The 18,887-nt window shown below is 47.8% G+C and overlaps 1 protein-coding gene across 1 annotated transcript in view; it reads left to right on the top strand.

The window, feature by feature from the left end:
• Positions 1-18,887, top strand: part of FGD1 (FYVE, RhoGEF and PH domain containing 1) — a 39,178-nt gene that overhangs the window by 13,341 nt on the left and 6,950 nt on the right. The window contains exons 2-12 of the mRNA XM_037153752.2: positions 4,567-4,740; positions 5,049-5,226; positions 5,335-5,773; positions 7,071-7,160; positions 7,845-7,993; positions 9,501-9,657; positions 9,764-9,902; positions 16,570-16,628; positions 16,756-16,902; positions 17,281-17,373; positions 17,543-17,622. Coding sequence (XP_037009647.2) covers positions 4,567-4,740; positions 5,049-5,226; positions 5,335-5,773; positions 7,071-7,160; positions 7,845-7,993; positions 9,501-9,657; positions 9,764-9,902; positions 16,570-16,628; positions 16,756-16,902; positions 17,281-17,373; positions 17,543-17,622 — 1,705 coding nt within the window. The remainder of the gene's footprint in view (positions 1-4,566; positions 4,741-5,048; positions 5,227-5,334; positions 5,774-7,070; positions 7,161-7,844; positions 7,994-9,500; positions 9,658-9,763; positions 9,903-16,569; positions 16,629-16,755; positions 16,903-17,280; positions 17,374-17,542; positions 17,623-18,887) is intronic.

The following is an 18,887-nucleotide window of genomic DNA, read 5'->3' as shown; positions in this document are numbered from 1 at the left end:
AAGATTGCCCTCTGGCCTGCTGAGGGCATGTCAGAGTGTAAACATGCACCTCCACCCCACGGAACTGCTGGGGGCAGTGCCCCGGGTGTGCTTCCAGTGGAAGAGGAGAAATGCCCTAGTGACAGTGGTGGTTGTGTGTATGTACATCATTTGCCATTTAATCATTTTTTTCTTTTTCAATTACAGTTGACATACATTATTATATTAGTTTCAGTGATTAGACATTACATAACTTACTAAGTGATCATCCTGATAAATCTCGTACCCATATGACACCACACATACTATTAAAATATTATTGACTCTATTCCCTATGCTGTGCTTTACATCCCCATGACTATTTTGTAATTACCAATTTGTACTTCTTAATCTCTTCACCTTTTTTTTTACTTTATTTTTATTTTTAGAGAGAGGAGAAGGGAAGAAGAAAGAGAGGGAGAGAAACATCAATGTGTGAGAGAAACTTCGATCGGTTGCCTCCTGCAGGCCCCCCAAATGGGGGCCTGGCCCATAACCCAGGCATGTGCCCTGACTGGGAATCAAACCAGCTATCTTTTGGTTCACAGGCTGGCACTCGATCCACTGTGCCACACCAGCCAGGGCTATTGCCATTTTATTGTTTATATTTTTGATCTTTTTTTTTTCTTCTTCTGTCAGGGTACAAACCCATACCTGTACCCTATGGCAGTGCTGGGGGCAGTGCCCAGGGTGTGCTTCCCATGGATGATGGGAGATGCCCTAGTTGTGGTAGTGGCTGTGTGTGTATGCATTGTGCCAAGAGGTTCTCACTAGGTCTTCCAGGACTGCAGAGTTGGTGTATGTCTGGGTATATATTTCACGAAGTGTTATGAGGTTTGGTGGTGTGACTTTATGAGAGTGGGGTGGGATGGGGGTCCTTAGTGGCCTCTACTCCAGAGGGCACTGGGGACTCTGGTGACCCCAGTGGAGAGGGCGCAGTCCTGGTGGAGGACATTGTCAGGCATGTAGATGTGCGCGTTCATTTATGTGTGTGAGAGAGAGACTTGTGGATTATCAACCACAAAAAATGGGCTGGAGAAAACCAATGCCGGCCCTAGCTGTGTGGGAAGGAGATGGAGCAGTGGGGAGGGCTGTGGTATCTAGGAAGGGGAGGACCTCCCCAGAAGCTCGCAGAGAGCAGGGATGGGATGTTTATATTCCACAGCACAGAGTCTACCAGGCTCAGAGCAGAGCTCAGAAATATTTGGGGGATTAAATGAACCCAAGGGAAACCGAAAAGTCCAGCAGTTCATGAGGGGCCACAGAGGCCTAGCTGAGAAGTTCCTATTTTCCCCATGAGAGTGACAGAAGGTTATTGTGCAGGTAAGTGGCATGACCTGATCTGAAGTTTCATGCCGCCACCTGCAGGGAGCAAGACCTGGGGCCAAGGGCTCTACTGAGGGAAAACATAGGAGACAGGGAAAGGTAAGCAGAGGGACAGGGAGGGGGTCACTGAAATAGAGAGAAGGATCTTGAACCTTCTTTACCTCAGTGGAGCCCCTCCTCATTCTTGGCCAGGCCTGGGCTCCTGAACTGGAACCCAGCGGGCTTGGGGTCATTGCTCTTCCTAGCCACACTGCAGCTCACCACTTTCTGAAACACTGAGGTCCACTCCTGCTTCTCCTGGTTCCCCTTCTTTCCAGACTCCCCTTGGAGAAGATGGTTAAGAAAGGAGTTCAGTCCAGGAACAATCTGCTGAAAGTCTGCCATTGACTTACTGTGAGATCTCGGGCAATACATTGCCCCTTTCTTTGTCTTCATCACCTCATTAGAAATTGAGCTGAAAATCCCTGCCCCTGTCACACAGGACCCAAGATACCCCAGAATGTATGAATTTCATTCAGCTTCCCATTCTGCAGGGCTGCCTGCACAGAGGCAGGAAGAAAGGTGAGGTAGATACACCTGTGGACTCCTAGGTGAGGTGGGCGAGGAGGGAACAGAGGTGGGCCCCAGCAGAGCCATTGTCACCCTATCCCCAGAACAAGCACTGAAGCAAAGGAAGAGAAGGCCCATCCAGGGACCCTACTGCCCTCTACAGACTGGGTGGGGAGGACTTGTCCAGGGAGGCCTGCCTGCCCTGAGGCATGGAAACAGGGCCAGCTCAGCTCCCCCAGGCCTAAGGAAGCAAACAAGGACCCCAGCACATATGTGTGTATCTCTGAGCAAGGTCTCTGCGTGAAGGAGTGTCTGGCTTTATTCCCTGGATCACTGGCCATGTCAGCTACTCTCTGTCTCTCATTTCTCTGGCCATGTGTCTCTCCAACTATGTTTCTGCATGTGCCACCCTCCAGGTGATTCATCCTCCTCAACCCCACACCCAGGGGGGAGGGCAGGGCAGGACCAGGCCAGGATGTGCTGAGCAGGGCAGAGTGAGCAGCCCAGCTAAGCTGAGAGGAACACCTCCACCCTCCCAGCCAGGGCCCTGCCTGCTCAGGTGGGAAAGGAAGTGAGGAAACTGCACCCAAAGCAAGGTACAGAGTGGGGGAAGAGGGCTCAATTTGGGGCCTGGGGCACCATGTTCCTTCAGGACTGGGAGGGAACCATGACCGAGCCCCCTGAGGCCCGTCTGGCTAGAGTGTGGGCAGTGTGGTGTCAGGGACTCAGGGAAACTGCCAGAACCCTGGGGGTTGGGCTCCTCCTCCTTCTTTCTAGGACTAGGAGACTTAAATTTCCCTGCAACTCTCTCTCTCTTTTTTTGCCTATGTGACCCTATATGGTGTTTGTGTGTATGTGTTTAGCTGTGTTTTTGTAACACAGGTCATGTGACTGACTAGACCAGGAGGCAAGTGCCGTGTGTGTGTGTGTGTGTGTGTGTGTGTGTATAACAGCCCAAAAGCCAGGGATATCAAGGACATGCTTGTTTCATGTGTATGACAGAGTAGTTATACCATGTGTCTATATCATCTGTTATGTTCTATGTTTCTGGTACATGGTAGTATGTGACTTTGTGCTGAGGTTGTATCTGACATGGGATAATGACCCTGTATGACTATAATTTTTGTGACTGTGTGAACCGTTTACGGGTATGTGAACCTGGTATGATACTGTGGCCCTGCCATTGTGAAACACAGTATAAGTGATACTGCATATCTTTGTGGGACTTAGTGGAACCATGTTTAAGGAGTATATAAGTGGGTATATGATGATAAATTGTTGGGTGATTGTTGTATGAGAATGTTGTGAAATGGTAGACTTGTATTGTGTGACTGTGTCTTTGCGGCTGTACATTAACGTGGTTACCGTGGGGCTGCATGATGATATGTGAGGTAATGACTGTGGGTCTTTCTGACTGTACAGGACCAGGTTTCCAGGAACATGATAGCATGTGATCAAATATTCAAATGTATGTGGCTCTGCAATTGTGTGAAACACTAAATAACCCCATGTGTCTCTGTGACTGAGTGGGCCTGTTTGTTGCCCCTCATGTATGAGAGTATATGGTCCCAGGGTAACATACCCTCTGTGGCTATGAGGCCATGTGGCTGTGGCACAGCAAAACTGACACCATGTGCAGGTGGGAGCTCTTGACTGCCACCCACTCTCTTGTCCTCAAACCTGTTTGCCTGCATCCTTCCCTACATGATGGCCTTTCGTGGCCCCCTTTTGCCCACAGGATGGTCACTCTGATCCCCAGCCTGCCATCCAGGCCTTTCCCTCTCTGCTCTGACCTCTACTGACTTCTTGATCATATCAGACCCCCCACAGCTCTCTGCCCAGCCCAGCCCACCTGAGCCTCACACTTCTTCACTGAGGGCATGTCATCCCTGGCAGGAGAGGGGGTCCCTTGTTGCAGCCAGACCAAATCTTTCCCTCCCAAGTGTGATTATCATCTCTCCCAGAACCAAAGACAGGTGGGCTCAGGGAGCCCACAGTGATACAAGAGGGACAGTACAAAAAGGCCCTCCATTTTCTGAGTTTGTCGCTGTCTTAAGGCTGTTCATGTGACCTGAACTCTGGGTGCGTGTGTGTGTGCATGTGTGGGAGTGTGGAGGAGAGTAGTTCAGATTAGTGAGAATGTGGGATTTTAAGAAGCAAAACTTTTGCTCATGAAATACAATTTTAATACTTGCCAGACATTCAGCTATATAAAATTGTAGACAAGGAAGTCCACAGGACCCCAAGGAAGTATCCTCAGGACTCTAAGAAAAAGGGTAAAGAATGGTTTTGGCTCAGCATACCCACTTTATCCGTATAAACAAGGCCTGTAAACACATAAGCAAACTATAGGGTATTCACTCCCGGCCCCCGCACCTGGTTAAACTCCCAAGTAAATAATGCCTAGTAACATACAAGGAATCAATGTACTGATCACAAAGAACTCTTGTCATGTTGTCAAAGGTCTTGTGTATTGATGAAAACTGCCAGCCACAGCCCTGGGCTTGACTCCTTATCCAAGAGCTGGGATAGGGGCTTCCCAGAAAGGCACTGTGGCTAGAAAAGGGACTCAGGGAAACATGAGACACCCCAAATACTTGTTAGATGTGCTACTCTCCAGCCCCCTTTGCAGTAACATCCTTTGCTTCACACCAAGTTTCTCCCTTTCTGCAGGGCTGCACCAGGGAAACCGGATCCTGGTTAAAAGTTTGTCCCTTGATCCTGGTCAGAGCATTGAGCCTCATCCAGAAGGTCCCCAGAGGCTTCGCTCAGACCCTGGTCCCCCCACGGAAACCCCCAGCCAGCGTCCTTCACCACTGAAGCGGGCACCAGGCCCAAAGCCACAGGGTAAGTTGTTCCAGAGAGTGGCAGTGAAATGGCCCGGGTAAGGGGACAAAGGAGGGTAGAGACTGGCCAGTGGCAGAGAAGAAGACATGTTAGAAGAATAGGAAGCACCATGGTCTAGGGGCAGAAGGCTGTGTCTTGGAGCTAATGTATGCACACTGGACCTCACCTCAGGCCTGCTTCTGTGCCTGCCTTGGGCAAAGGTGTAGACTGGGAGTTTGTGGAGAAGCTTGTGGCTTGGTCATGACAGCCTCATCCAAACCCAGCTCACTGGGATCTCCTCTCCATCTTTTTCCTGTCCATCTCTTCAGTCCCCCCAAAGCCCAGCTACCTGCAGATGCCCCGAATGCCCCCTCCATCTGAGCCCATCCCCCCTCCACCATCACGCCCGCTGCCTGCAGACCCCCGAGTGGCAAAGGGCCTGGCTCCCAGGGCAGAGGCCAACCCCGGTTCGGCCGCAGTATCCTCACTGATCGAGAAATTTGAAAGGTGAGTCTGGTCCCTAGGGGTGAGGGTTGACCTGGGATAGGAAGGACAGTTGTAAGACCTCAGTCAAGCTCACACCCTGCCTGCATGTGTGTCCACCACCTACCTCAGAGAGCCTGTGATTGTCGCCTCGGATAGGCCAGCTCCTGGCCCCAGCCCAGGTCCCACAGAGCCAGCCATGTTGCCACAGCCACCTCTACAGCCACCAGCACCCCAGCTGCCTGAGGGTGAGGCCTCCCGCTGCCTGTTCCTGCTGGCTCCTGGGCCCCGGGATGGCGAGAAGGTGCCCAACCGAGACAGCGGCATTGACAGCATCAGCTCACCATCTAACAGTGAGGAGACCTGCTTCGTCAGTGAGGATGGGCCCCCCAGCCACAGCCTCTGCCCTGGGCCCCCTGCCCTGGCCAGTGTCCCTGTTGCTTTGGCTGACCCCCACCGGCCCAGCTCCCAGGAGGTTGATAGTGACCTGGAGGAGGAAGACGACGAGGAGGAGGATGAAAAGGACAGAGAAATCCCAGTGCCCCTGATGGAGAGACAGGAGTCTGTGGAGGTACTGACCCATGTTCACTGAGTGGCAGGACCACGTGGAGAAACCAGGAGCCTGTCTGTTCTGCTTGGTTCTTCTCCTAGCTCAGTACTTCTCAAAACACAGCATGTATCCACTGTGGACCTCAGGCTTCCCTGGTCCCCTAGTACTAAATATGAGTAGTAAATCCCTGCACCCCCCCATTGCTGTGACTACCAAAGTTACCGTGCACAGTTCCAAATGCCCACTTGGAAAATTGTTCTACCCTCATTGAAGAACCACTGACTGGGTCTCAGTTTTTCTACCTGAAGATGGGCATCCTGGTTGGGGGTCTTTAAAGTCATGTTCTAGCTGCAAAATCCCATGACTTAGTAACTATGTGATGTCGGGCAAGTCTCTGCTCCCCCACCACAAGCCTCAGTTTCTTTATTTGTAAAATGGAAAGTCTCTCACATCTACAGAGACTTCTCAACAGCTGGCCTCTGGAGGGACACAAGAGCTACAGTCCCCCAGAGAGTCCCCCTGAGGCTCTGGGGATAAAGGCTCTCAGCAGCAGGAACCTCTTTCTTGGCAGCCTAGCACTGCTTCCAGAGCCATCCTTCCAGCCATAGGCAGAAGTTAGGTCACAGCCAGAATGCCTGCTCCACCAGAACTCAGCTTAAATGTGGGGGCTAAGGCCAGGGTCTCAGCAAATATATGCCCAATGAATAGGAAAGTAGGCCATCAGGCAAGGAGTTTTATACATTTTTAGACTTTTGTGTTTTCCTTCCACTCCAGCTACTTAGCAAGCCTTTTCTGACAGTCAGCTGAGTGGGTGAATAAATAACTAACATTTCTAGACTACTTAATCTGTAGTCTGCTATGTTTTATTTGTATTAAATCATTTCATTATCTCAATTACAAATGGACTTAGGCTCTATTATTATCTGAATATATAAAGAGACTTAAATACAGAACAGTTATATAATTTATGCAAGCTCATGAATGGGAGCACTAGGATTTGAATCCAGGAAGTCTGACTTTCCCACCCACACACCTAATCACTGCGCTATGCTGAATGAATAGGGCAGATCGCTGGGTGAATGAGTGGCCTAGTGAAGAAGTGCATGGCATCTGAATTGAGGGGTGGCTTTTATGATACCCCGGAGAGTCAGGGATGAATGAAGCTATGGGATTTATAGGCCTAGAAGTGGAAGGTAGGGTTATCTCTGAGAGGCATTAGACTTAGAGTAGCATTTGAACTGTTCTGAAAATTCTGGGGGCTTGGTTGAGGGTTAGGGTACAAGATAATGGATCACCTGGTGCCTCTTCTCCTTTCCAGCTGACCGTGCAACAGAAGGTGTTCCACATTGCCAATGAGCTCCTGCAAACTGAGAAGGCCTATGTTTCCAGGCTCCATCTCCTGGATCAGGTGACTAGCCCCTCAGGGGTCTCGAATCCCTAGTACCTGGTAGGTGGACACCAAGAAAGAAGTGATAGGGCCTGAGTCCAACTCTGCCATTGGAGCTAGAATCTAGAGGTGGTAAGGCTCCTCTCTGACATTGCCCTCTAGCCTGTCCCCAAAGTCAGTTTTGATTATGACCCCAAGTTTGATCTTTGTACTAACCCTCATTCCTAACCCTAGGAGGGTACACCAGCCTTGACTGCAACTCTGACCCAGACCCTAAATTTACCCCTAGCTGTAAACCAGACCTTGAACCTCATTTTAACCTTGACTCCAAATTCATTAGAATCCCTAAGGATAGGGAGTTTTGTCTGTATTCTTCACTGTCCGGCTCACAGTAAGCACTCAAAAATATTTGCTAAAGTGAACAGATCTAAGTCCTTCTTTCTGGCCCTGAATCTAATTCTGACCTTGGCCCTGATCCTGACTTGTCATTGTTGTAGTGACTACCTCCAGGTCCTAACCTTGACAACCTGAAATCCAACCCCACATGCAAACATAACTCCATTCCCTCTGTCCTCAGTCTCAAGACCATGCTGATCCCAAAGGTCCACAGAGCTGCTCCCAAACACTGCCCTCACCTGGAAGCGGCCCCTTCCCTAGCCAAGCCCCAGACTCAGCTGCACTGAGCACTCCTGCCCTGCCCCACAGGTGTTCTGTGCCCGGCTCCTGGAAGAAGCTCGGAACCGCAGTTCTTTCCCGGCTGACGTTGTCCATGGCATCTTCTCTAACATCTGCTCCATCTATTGCTTCCACCAGCAATTTCTGCTGCCTGAGCTAGAGAAGCGTATGGAAGAATGGTGAGGGGCCCCATGTCTAAGCCGCCCCCTTCCTATCCATTTGCCTGTCAAGCCCAGGCTAGATGTGTGCACAAGTTCATTCCTGCCTGCCCTCTCCTCTTACCACCTGTCACAAAAAGAATCAGGCCCAAGATCTGCCATCTAGGCCCTCCCAAACTAAAAGGAAACACAAGCTAGGACTCAGAAAATTATTACAGAATAGCAAAGCCCTTAAGAGTATGAGGTTAAGAGCCAAATTGGCTGGCTTCGCATTCCAACTCTGTCATTGGTACATTTGTAACATTAAGTTTCTTAAATTACCTTGCTTCAGTTTCTTCTTTATAAAATAAAGGTCGTAATAATAGCCTACTTTGTAGGAATGTTTTAAGGATTAAATTAGCTGATACACATAGAGAGCACAGAACAGTACCCACTATATTAGTGCTCCATGAATGTCAGCTGTTATTTTTTTTATTGGTGCTATGATAGCTCAGAATGGGAGACTGTGGGAATCCAGACAAATGGACTAAAACTTAAAGGATCCAGGGAAGAGGTGATGCCTGAGCTGAGGCCTCAGGTAGACGTGCAGGGGTGATAGGCAGTCTCCCAGCCTCCAAGCTGTCTTCTTCAATCCATCCTGTAGAGTCTGCACCACCTGCCAGAATGGTCTTTCTGAACAATAGTCAGACCATGTCATTTCCTGCTTAAAATCATCTCTACACTCTCCACACCCATAAGATAAAGTATGTCCCCCTCACCAGACTGTGACCAGAGAGGGCTGGCATGAAGCCAATTCCTGCATTTTTCCAACTGACTGTGACCGCTGAAGGGTGGTCCAGGCACAGTCCTGTGTGTCCCCTAGCTGACTGAGACTCCTGTGGAGTGCAGCCAGGCCTGGTCACTTTGCCTTCTGTACCAGACTGTTAACCCTCTCAAGTGCTCCACTAAGTGTGACTCATTTGTGTCACCAGAATCACCCAACACAGGACTGGGTACAGAATCAGTATATGGCCCTGGCCAGGTGGCTCATTTGGTTGGAGTATCATTCCATACACCAAAAGACTGCAGGTTCAATCCCCAGTCGGTGCATATACGAGATGCAACCAATTGATGTTTCTCTCTCACATCAATATTTCTCTCTCTCATTCTCTCTCACCCTTCCTCTCTCTCTAAGAACAATAAACATATCCTTGGGTGAAGACTTAAAAATCAGTCAATCAGTGTTTGAGGTAGTAGCCTTTGCAATTAGATCAGCACAGGTATCCTAACAAGTATCACTCCTAGTACTTGAGCAGGGCAGAGTTGGGGGAGGTAGCAGCCCAGACAATAGTTTCTGGTCAAGCAGAGCCTTGGCCTAATTGGCTGATAATATAAGCAGAATTTCCTAAGAAATAGACTGGTAGAGAGGTAGATTTCCAGGACTAAGAGACCCCATAAGTCTCTACCTGGGGCTGGAGATCTATGGGCTTGGAGGGGGGCTGGGGGACAAGGATCAACAGAACCATGTCAGCCCCTGCTTCCACCGCAGGGACCGCTACCCACGCATTGGAGACATCCTGCAAAAGTTGGCACCCTTCCTCAAGATGTATGGTGAATATGTGAAAAACTTTGACCGGGCTGTGGAGCTGGTCAACACCTGGACAGAGCGCTCCACCCAGTTTAAAGTGATCATCCATGAGGTGCAAGTAAGTGGCAGAGATTGATGGGGTAAACTGGGGAGGAGAGGTCCTCAGGGACCCAGTGTGGGTTTCTGTGGCCATACCTGAGCCCCTCTGCCTCTGTCTGTCACAGAAGGAGGAAGCCTGTGGGAACCTGACTTTGCAGCACCATATGCTGGAGCCTGTACAGCGCATCCCGCGCTATGAGCTGCTTCTCAAGGACTATCTGTTAAAGCTGCCCCATGGCTCACCGGACAGCAAGGACGCCCAAAGTGAGTGCACACACTTGGGCCCAGCCCCACACCATGACTTATTTCACAGGGTCAGCCTTCTATTACACATAATGGAAATCCCAGAATAGGATCTGTGGACTGAAAGGCCCACATTGAGGCTCCAGAATAAGACCCAAGGATAAACCTCCAGGTTGAGATCTCTGCCTGATGACTCAGAACATTCAGGAGTTCCCCAGTCTGAAGTTTCCAAATGGAATTCCGTGAGTTTGAGGGCCATGCCCAGAATGATCCCATAATGGGAGCCACCTGTTCCCCAAGGCTGACCCCCTAGACTTGTCCTCAAATAAAGTTGCCCCAAGCCTAAAGGGATTAAGCCACAAGGCTGAGAACCCAGACTGACCCCTCAGGCCAAGCCTTTCTGACCAAATCTCCACAGCTAAGCTCCCCAGAAAGAGATTTATCTTATTGAGCCCCTGATTTTTCATCCTCCACGAGCTCCACTCCATAACTGACAGCCTCTGCCCAGAATGAACCTCTCAAAAGAAACTCCAAGTCTGATCAGGGCCCCACAGAATCACCTCTCCAGAACTGAGCACCCAAGACTAGATTTAATATTTTCTGGCTCTAAGATATAGATCTCTAGGCTGAGATACCACCTCCCCACACTTAACCACTAGAAAACTGTTTAATTCAGATTTGTCCAGCATAAAACCCACCCTCCAGTGTCACACCCCATAAACTGCTCCCCTGAGTCTCCCCAACTTTCTCACCCAGAGTTTTATTTCAATTTATTCCTTCCTTACCATAACAGCTATGTATTGAGCACTTCTGTGTTCTGTGCATTGTCTTAGGCACAGGGGAAATGAAGATGAACGAGGCAGAGAAGGCCCTTGATCTCAGACAGTGTATATTCTAGTCAGAAAGGTAGACAATAAACAAAAGCACAGCAGGTCCTCAAATAATGTCATTTCCTTCAATATCATTTCATTAGAATGCTGATGAGATGCCACAGGAACTCAACTCTTGCCTATGTCAATTAGCCTATGGTAAAACTGGTTTCATTATACATCATTTCTCTACAGTTCCAAGAACCAATTGATGACCTTGAGGACTCACTGTAATAAATACACAGGAAAATATTAGATAGGTGCTATGTGTAATCCAGTGAATAAGACGGTGAGGTAACTGACTGGGGGGCCTCTCTAGATTGGGTGACCTCTCTGAAGAGAAGATATTCGAATCAAACCTGAATAACAAGAAGTGAGCCACATGTCAGTTGGGGAAGAGCACTGATTCGGGAGGAGCATATTCCACACAGAAGCAACAGCAGGTGCAGAATTCCTTAGATGGAAGTTAGGGGAGGAGGTGGCAGCTTCTGTCTCTGGACCAACAGGAGGGCCAGTGTAACCTGAGCATGACATGCAGTGAGGATAGAAAAGTAGAAGTAGGACTGGAGAGTGAAGCAAGACGTTGAAGGCATAGATCAGTACGTGGATTTTATTCTGAATGCAGAGGGTGGTCATGAGAAGGTATTGATCAAGAGCAACAGAGGGAGCCAAGACACTACCAGTCAGGCCTTTTTGCAAAAATTTAAGTAAGAAAAATCAGCTAAGAATAGGATGGTAGTAGTGAAGGTGGTAAGAAATGGTTAGATTCCAGATATATTATACAGTTGACACTTGAACAATGCCAGATTAGGGGCACCAACCCTGATGTAGTCAGAAATCCACATATAACTTTTGACTCTCCAAACACTTAATGACAAATAGCCTACTGTTGACTGGAAGCCTTACTAATAGCATATGATAGTTGATTTACACATGTTGTATGTGTTACATACAGTATTTTTACAATAAAGTAAACTAGAGGAAAGAAAATGTCATTAAGAAACACATAAGAAAGAGAAAATGCATTAATAGATTGTATTGAATAAAATCCATGTGTAAGCGCATCCACGCAGTTCAGACCCATGTCTGAACTGCATTTGGGAGTAGCACCAAAAGAACTAGGATGGAATGGGTGTGGGCTCGGGAGAAAGAGTCAAGAATGACTTGCAAATTTTTTGGCTGGTGGTAATAGTTCCTAAGATGCACTTAGGAGTTTGATTTTGGACTTGTTCAAAGTGAGCTGCCAGTTAAACTCATGCCAAAGATGAGCGTACAATCCCAGGGAGAGAGATCTGGATGTCACTGGTGCACAGACAGTATGCAAAGCCATACGGCTGAACACAGTCGCCAAGGGAATGAGTGTACATGGAGAAGACGGGGGCCAAGGACAAAGCTGAGGGAGGTAAAATTGGAAAAGGAGACTTAGAAAGGAGCAGCCCTAAAGGTAGGAGGAAAACTAGGAAAGTGTGGGGTCCTGGAAGCCACAAGAGTCAGAAGCAGACAGTTGTATCCACTTCCCAAAGTGAGCCCTCTCCACACCACCAGATGGGGCACTCTCCTACCAAGCCTGGACCTCTAGAAAGGAATAGAAACCTAAAGAGTTTGATAGCTGAGCTCTACAAACATCTGCAGACTAAGTACAATATTCGTCTCCACAAATGAGAGCCCTCACTGAGGTGCCAGGATGAACTACATATCCTGAATCTCTGGAAAAAGCCTTCCACCCTGATTCCTGTGGACTGATATCTCTAACCTGAGCCTCAGGCTGAACCAGTGTGAGGTCCCAGTCATAGATCCCCCACGCTGGTTTTCCTAAACTGAGATCCCCAGGCTAGGGTCCCCAGTTAGAGCCCTCAGTCTGATGTCCCAGAGTGAGATTCCCCCAAAAGAGCCAGCCTGATCTCCTTGGCCACCATTCTGTAGACTGGTATTGCCAAAATGAGCACCTGAGATTAACCCTTCCATGTACTGTCCCTCAGACTGACGCTTCTAGCCTGAGCCCAAAAGACTTACACTCAAGACCCATACCACAGACTCAGACCACTGAGCCCCAGAGAGAACCCTGGAATTGAGCTGCCCAGACTGAGCTCCACACAGAAACTCCAGACTGTTTTCCTTAGCCCAAGTCCCCCAAATTAGGCTATCCATGCTAAGCTCCAAGTCCGATCTTCTCAGACTCAGCTCCCAGACTGACTTCCCCCAGACAAAGCCCCCCATTTTCTACCTCCCAGACTTAGATTTATGGATTGAGATTCGAAGCGTGAGTCTAGCAAATTGTCTCTAGGCTGGGCCCCATACTGAGAACCTAGGACACCTCACTGCCACTAGTATCCCCACGAGAAGCCTCCCGTCTCATTTCTCCACTCAGAGCCCATGAATTCTACAGAATCACATGTCCACATTGAGGTTCCAGAACTGAGTCCTGCAATTTTACTTCCATATAGGATCCCTAGCATGATATTTCCAAACTGAAATGCTCTAAATGAGCTCCTTGGATTGGACCCCTAAAGTGAGCTGTCAGTGTAGTTCCCTAGACCGAGCCCCAGGTTGAGTCCCTTTTTCCATCTGTGTGTCCCTGGGCGAGCCTCTCAGCCTCTCAGCTTCAGTTTTCTGGGACAGTGGTGATGATAATGATACATACCTACCCCCAAAGAGTTGTCAAGAGTAAAGGACATCACCCAAGTAAAGCTTTTGGCACAATGTCTGGCACATGGTAAAGGCTCAAAAATGTTAGCTGTTTTTATTACTGCGTGCCCTGGCTGACACCCACCATACTAAGTACCCCTAAAATCAGTCCCCAGATTGAGTTCACCAGATTTAGGTTCCTGTTTTATACCAATCTCATCCCTACCTGTGTCCCTAGAAGGAACCTCATAGCGTGAGCATGGCTGACTGAGCTCCCCACACGGAGCGCAGAGATAAGGTGCCTCCCCTAAGAACTTCCCAGTCTAGTTTTCTGAACTTCACAGAATGAGGGTCAGCCTAATATATGCTCACTAAGTTCCCCAGGCCAAGATTTCCCCTTAAACTAAAACCCTCAGGTGGAGCCCCAGAAAGTGCTTCCAGGTCTGAGCCCCACTAAATCATATCTGGTTCCCCAGACTGACTCCCCCACTGTCTACTTCTCAGACTAAATTGTTGAGCCTGAACCCTAGACTGGGCTCACCAAGCCAGGTCAGCTGGAACTCCTGGCCTGAGCTGCCTACCCTGAGCCCAAGACGGAACTCCAAATAAGGTCCCAGACTGCCAAGCCCAGATCAGGCACCACCAAAGCCCCCATACGAAGCTTCTACACCAATCTCCCCAAACTATGCTCCTTAGCCTAAACCCCCAAATCAATTCCTGAACTGAGATCTCCACACTGAACCCCCAGACAGAGCCTGCACACACTGGAAATGCCAGTCTCTTTCCCACACAAGACATCTCCAGACAGAGTTCCCAACAGCAAAGCCTCCAGTCAGTCCAGCAGCCTGCACAGGCCTGAGCTCATACGCCCACTGCTTGCCAGAGTCTTCTCCCTGTCCCCTTCCTTACCTCTACCACCCAGCATGCACCCTTCCCTCGGATGGAGGAGATGCAGAATGTATAGGAGAAAGGGCAACTGAGAGAGCAGCTCCAGCTCTGAGGTCAACTCTGCCTCCCGGTTAAGCAACCTAAGGCCACCACCTCTTCTCTCTGAGTCTTAGTTTCCCCATAGGACAAGCAGCACAATCACATTTACAGGGTTATTGTGAGAACTGAAAAGGCTAATTTATGCAAAGCATCTGCTGGGGAGCCTTGGAGAGGGTAGTGGGACCTAGACTCTATCCTAGGGGCTCCTAGTCTACTGCAGGATACAAATGTGGACATATAAACATACAATGAATGTGCAGTGTGACCAGTAGGACAGAAGGTGGAGCTAAGGGCTAAGGGGAATGTGAGAATCCAGACAAGGTCATAACCCAGCCTGGGAATTCAGGGCAGACTTACTGGAGGAGGTGAGCTGAATCCAAAAGACTAAGTGGCAGTTGGCCAGGTGAGGCAAGACAGGACATGTTGAAAGGCAAGCAGAGACCACTGGAGAGGTCATCAGAAGCCATATCACCAAGGGCTTTAAATGCCAGACTAAAAGGCTGGGTCCTTATCCTGTAGGCAGGGGGGGAGCCATTGGCACGTATGCGTAGAGGAGTGACAGCCAGCCACATAGAAGAACGCTGTCTCTGGCAGCTAGGGTTGAGGAGGGGTTGGAGATTGGAGCCTAGCACCTGAAAGGCCTGATCTGGGAAAGAAGCCACAGATCTTTAGCACCAAGATTTGGTCACGGAGGGAGGGCCTCCTAGGAGAGCAAGACTTAGTTTGCAAACCATATGCACCCACTTCAGAAGCACCTGTGCTCCTCCATTACACATATTTTCTGAGTGAGAAAACCCAGCACTGTACAGACAAGAGTGGGGTGCAGTACAGCTGGGCCTAAGCATGGTGGGCAGGATTTATTGCTGTATGGAAATGTATAGGAATTTATGTCAATTTTTTCCTGATAATACCTGGTTACTACAGAAAATATGGAAATTAAAGGAAAGATGAAAGAGGCAGGGGGGAAAAATCACCTGTGATATAAGCCCCCAGAGAATCAGCACAAGGAACATTTTGATATATTCTTGGTGTTTTTTATACATGAATATTTGCAAAATTGAGAAATTTTGGTATATACAAGTTTGTATCCTTTTCTTTTCCTAAAATATCCTCAGCATTTCCCAAATTATGAAAACCATACACAAGCATCATTTGTAAAGTTTGTTTAGTAGACCATTATATGAATGCACATTACTTCATTTAGCTGAACCCCTACATTTGGCCATTTCCATTTCCAGTTTGACACTGTTATAAACACTACTGCAACCAAAATGCATTTGTACCTAGAACATTTATTTTCTTAGTGTAGTTCTTGTAATCAGAATTACTGAGACAGCCCTGGCTGGCATGGCTCAGTAGATTGAGTGCTGGCCTGCGAACCAAACAGTTGCCAGTTCAGTTCCCAGTCAGGGCATGTGCCTGGGTTGTGGGCCAGGTCCCTGGTGGGGGGTGTGTGAGAGGCAACCACACATTGATGTTTCTCTCCCTCTCTTTCTCCCTCCCTTCTGCCCTCTCTAAAATAAATGAAATCTAAAAAAAGAATTACTGAGACAAAGAATAGGATCATCTTTTTGTTTCTTTGTATGACTTTCTGATTATAAAAATAATACATGTTCTTTATAAAAAATGTGGAACACACAGAGAAATCTAAAGACAATAAAAACAACCCATAATCTCACCACCCAGAGACAAGTTGCGAAAACATGGGTATGTTTCCTTCCAAGTACATTTATAACTAGTATTATTGTTATCTTTTAAAAAGATTTTATTTATTTATCTTTAGAGAAGAAGGGAAGGAGAGAAGGAGAGAAATATCAATGTATGGTTGCCTCTCATGAGTCCCCTGCTGGGAACTGGCCTGCAACCCAGGCATGTGCCCTGACTGGGAATCAAACCGCGATCGTGTGGTTCACAGGCCCGCACTCAATCCACTGAGCTACACCAGCCAGGGCCTATTATCGTTATTTTTAATGGTAATAATAATCTTGTTAAGCTTGGGTTTTATTGACTGCCATCTATTCTCTGTATTAGGATTCTGCTATTGTGGCATTAATTGAGACAGTTTCTGATTTTATGTGCTGTTGCTATGGATATCTTTGCTTTCTGGAAGGGTATAGTGAGGCCAAGAGAAGTATTCAGAAACAAAGGTGCCCCCAAGAGCATCTCTGCTAGTCCTCTTTCGAACTTCCTTCCCTCTCTGCCTGCAGAGTCTCTGGAGCTGATAGCCACAGCAGCGGAACACTCTAATGCTGCCATCCGCAAAATGGTGAGTGACTCTCCTAGCCCTGCCCTTCCTTGGGCACCCACCTCTGTCCTCGAGGGCTTGCAACTTGTGAACATCTGAGGGGAGGCCAGCACAGCAACCCTGCCTTTTGCTCACTGCCTCTTACCAGGAGCGAATGCACAAGCTGCTGAAAGTATATGAGCTGCTAGGGGGTGAGGAAGACATTGTCAGCCCAACTAAAGAGCTCATAAAAGAAGGCCACATCCTTAAGCTGTCAGCGAAGAATGGGACCACTCAAGACCGATACCTCATATTAGTAAGTGCCAGGTGTGGGGTTGTGGGTAGGCCACGCCCCCCACACATGTTGACCTGGTACACACTCAAGACTATATATCCTGGTGGTAAGTCTTTCCTCCATTAACTTACTGTACTTTCACTATCTACACTAGGAATGTTTTTCCCTGTACTTTGCAGATGATGTAACAGAGAGAAATGACTTGCCCAAGGTCACCCAACTATGAAGTGACTCTCGAGCCTAGGCTCTTTCCTTGTGACCTTTGTGTTCTGTCTAGGCTGTCTTCTCCATCTATTGCTTTGAGTCCCCAGTACTAAAAGTTCAGGGGTCTTAGAAGAGAGCTGGCCCACAGCCCTCCTGGGTCATCCATCCATACATTCCAAACCTTTTCCTTCCTAGTTCAATGACCGCCTCCTTTACTGCGTGCCCAGGCTGCGGCTCCTCGGCCAGAAGTTTAGCGTGCGGGCACGCATTGATGTAGATGGCATGGAGGTAAGCACCAGGAGGTGGGAAATGGGGACCCTAAGTGGGGCCTTGGGGCTGGGAGGTTATAACAAAAACCTTCTGACTTCACCCCAAGTCTGTGCATGCATGTGTGCAGAGGATGAGGGCCCCGTGGAACACAGTAGGCCTCACGAAGCCTCTCTCTCCCTCCATTCAGCTAAAGGAAAGCTCCAACCTCAATCTGCCTCGAACCTTCCTGGTGTCAGGAAAGCAGCGCTCTCTGGAGCTCCAGGCCAGGTACCTGCCCTTGCCTATCTATGGCTTTTCTTCAGATATTCTATGGTAGGGACATGCGCGTCAGGCTACCTCCCTGGGGGAGAGATTGTTCCAAAGAAAGGGTGGGCACTTTTCCCTAAAGATACAGGCTTGTTCTTCTGGTGGGTTTTATTAGAAGAGAGGGAAGATAGTAATCTGAACGTGAATAACAACAACATAAATAGTTTATTGTACATTCAGAGATTTAAGAGAAATACCAAATGCAATGCTTGATCCATAATGTGAGGCTGGTTTGAGAAAAACAGCCCTAAAAGATATTGGCGAGACAATAGGGAACATCTAAATGTGAAGTGAGCTTTAGCTATTGGGGAATTACTGCTGACTTCCTCGGATGTGGTCATGGTGTAGTGCTTATATAAGAGAATGGCCTTGTTTTCTTATGATGCATGCTGAGGAGTTAGTATCATATCTGTAATTTATCTTTAAATGATTTATCTACCAAAAATACATACATATATACACGTATACTTACATACATATAAAATGTATATAACTAATATATATGAAGTAAATATAGAAAAATATTTGAAAATTTTGCATCTTGCCCTGGCTGGTGTGACTCAGTGGGTTGAGCACCAGCCTGTAAACCAAAATGTCACTGGTTTGATTCCCAGTCAGGGCACAGGCCTGGGTTGAGGGCCAGGTCCCCAGTAGGGGGCATGCAAGAGGCAACCAATTGATGTTTCTGTCACACACTGATGTTTCTCTCCCTCTCTGTTCCTCCCTTCTCCTTTCTCTGAAAAAATAAATAAAATATTTTTTAAAAAGAAAACTTTGCATCTATATAGTGGGTATATATTTAATGTACTGTGCTATGCTGTCTGCTTTTCTGTATGCTTAAATTTTTTTATAAGAAAAAATTTTAAATAGTAACAAGTTTAAAAGTAATACCAACCATTTCATGAAAAGGCTTCTTTCTTATCTCTCCTCTACTTGGATGATTATAATAGTAGCTTAAATTTGATGAAGACATACTTGCTCTTATGTCAGGCACTGTTTTAACTTAAACAATGTAAGTATAAATTGACTAGTTCAATGCTTGAGAACAACCCTTGAAGTAGCTACTGTTACCATCTATCCCATTTTACAGATGAGGAAACTGAGGCACAGAAGAGTTATGTACCTTGCCCAAGATCTCACACCTTAGAAAGGAACAGAGCTGGGATTGGAGCTCATGCTGTCTTCTGAGGGCCCAGAGTATAGGTTTCAAAGTCATGGTCAGGACT

Source organism: Artibeus jamaicensis, unplaced genomic scaffold, assembly GCF_021234435.1.
Source record: "Artibeus jamaicensis isolate MK-2021 breed Jamaican fruit bat unplaced genomic scaffold, CSHL_Jam_final contig_1410, whole genome shotgun sequence".
NCBI classification, from domain to species: Eukaryota; Metazoa; Chordata; class Mammalia; order Chiroptera; family Phyllostomidae; genus Artibeus; species Artibeus jamaicensis.
The sequence above is the reverse complement of the archived record's forward strand: the minus strand, read 5'-3'. Positions and strand labels throughout refer to the sequence as shown.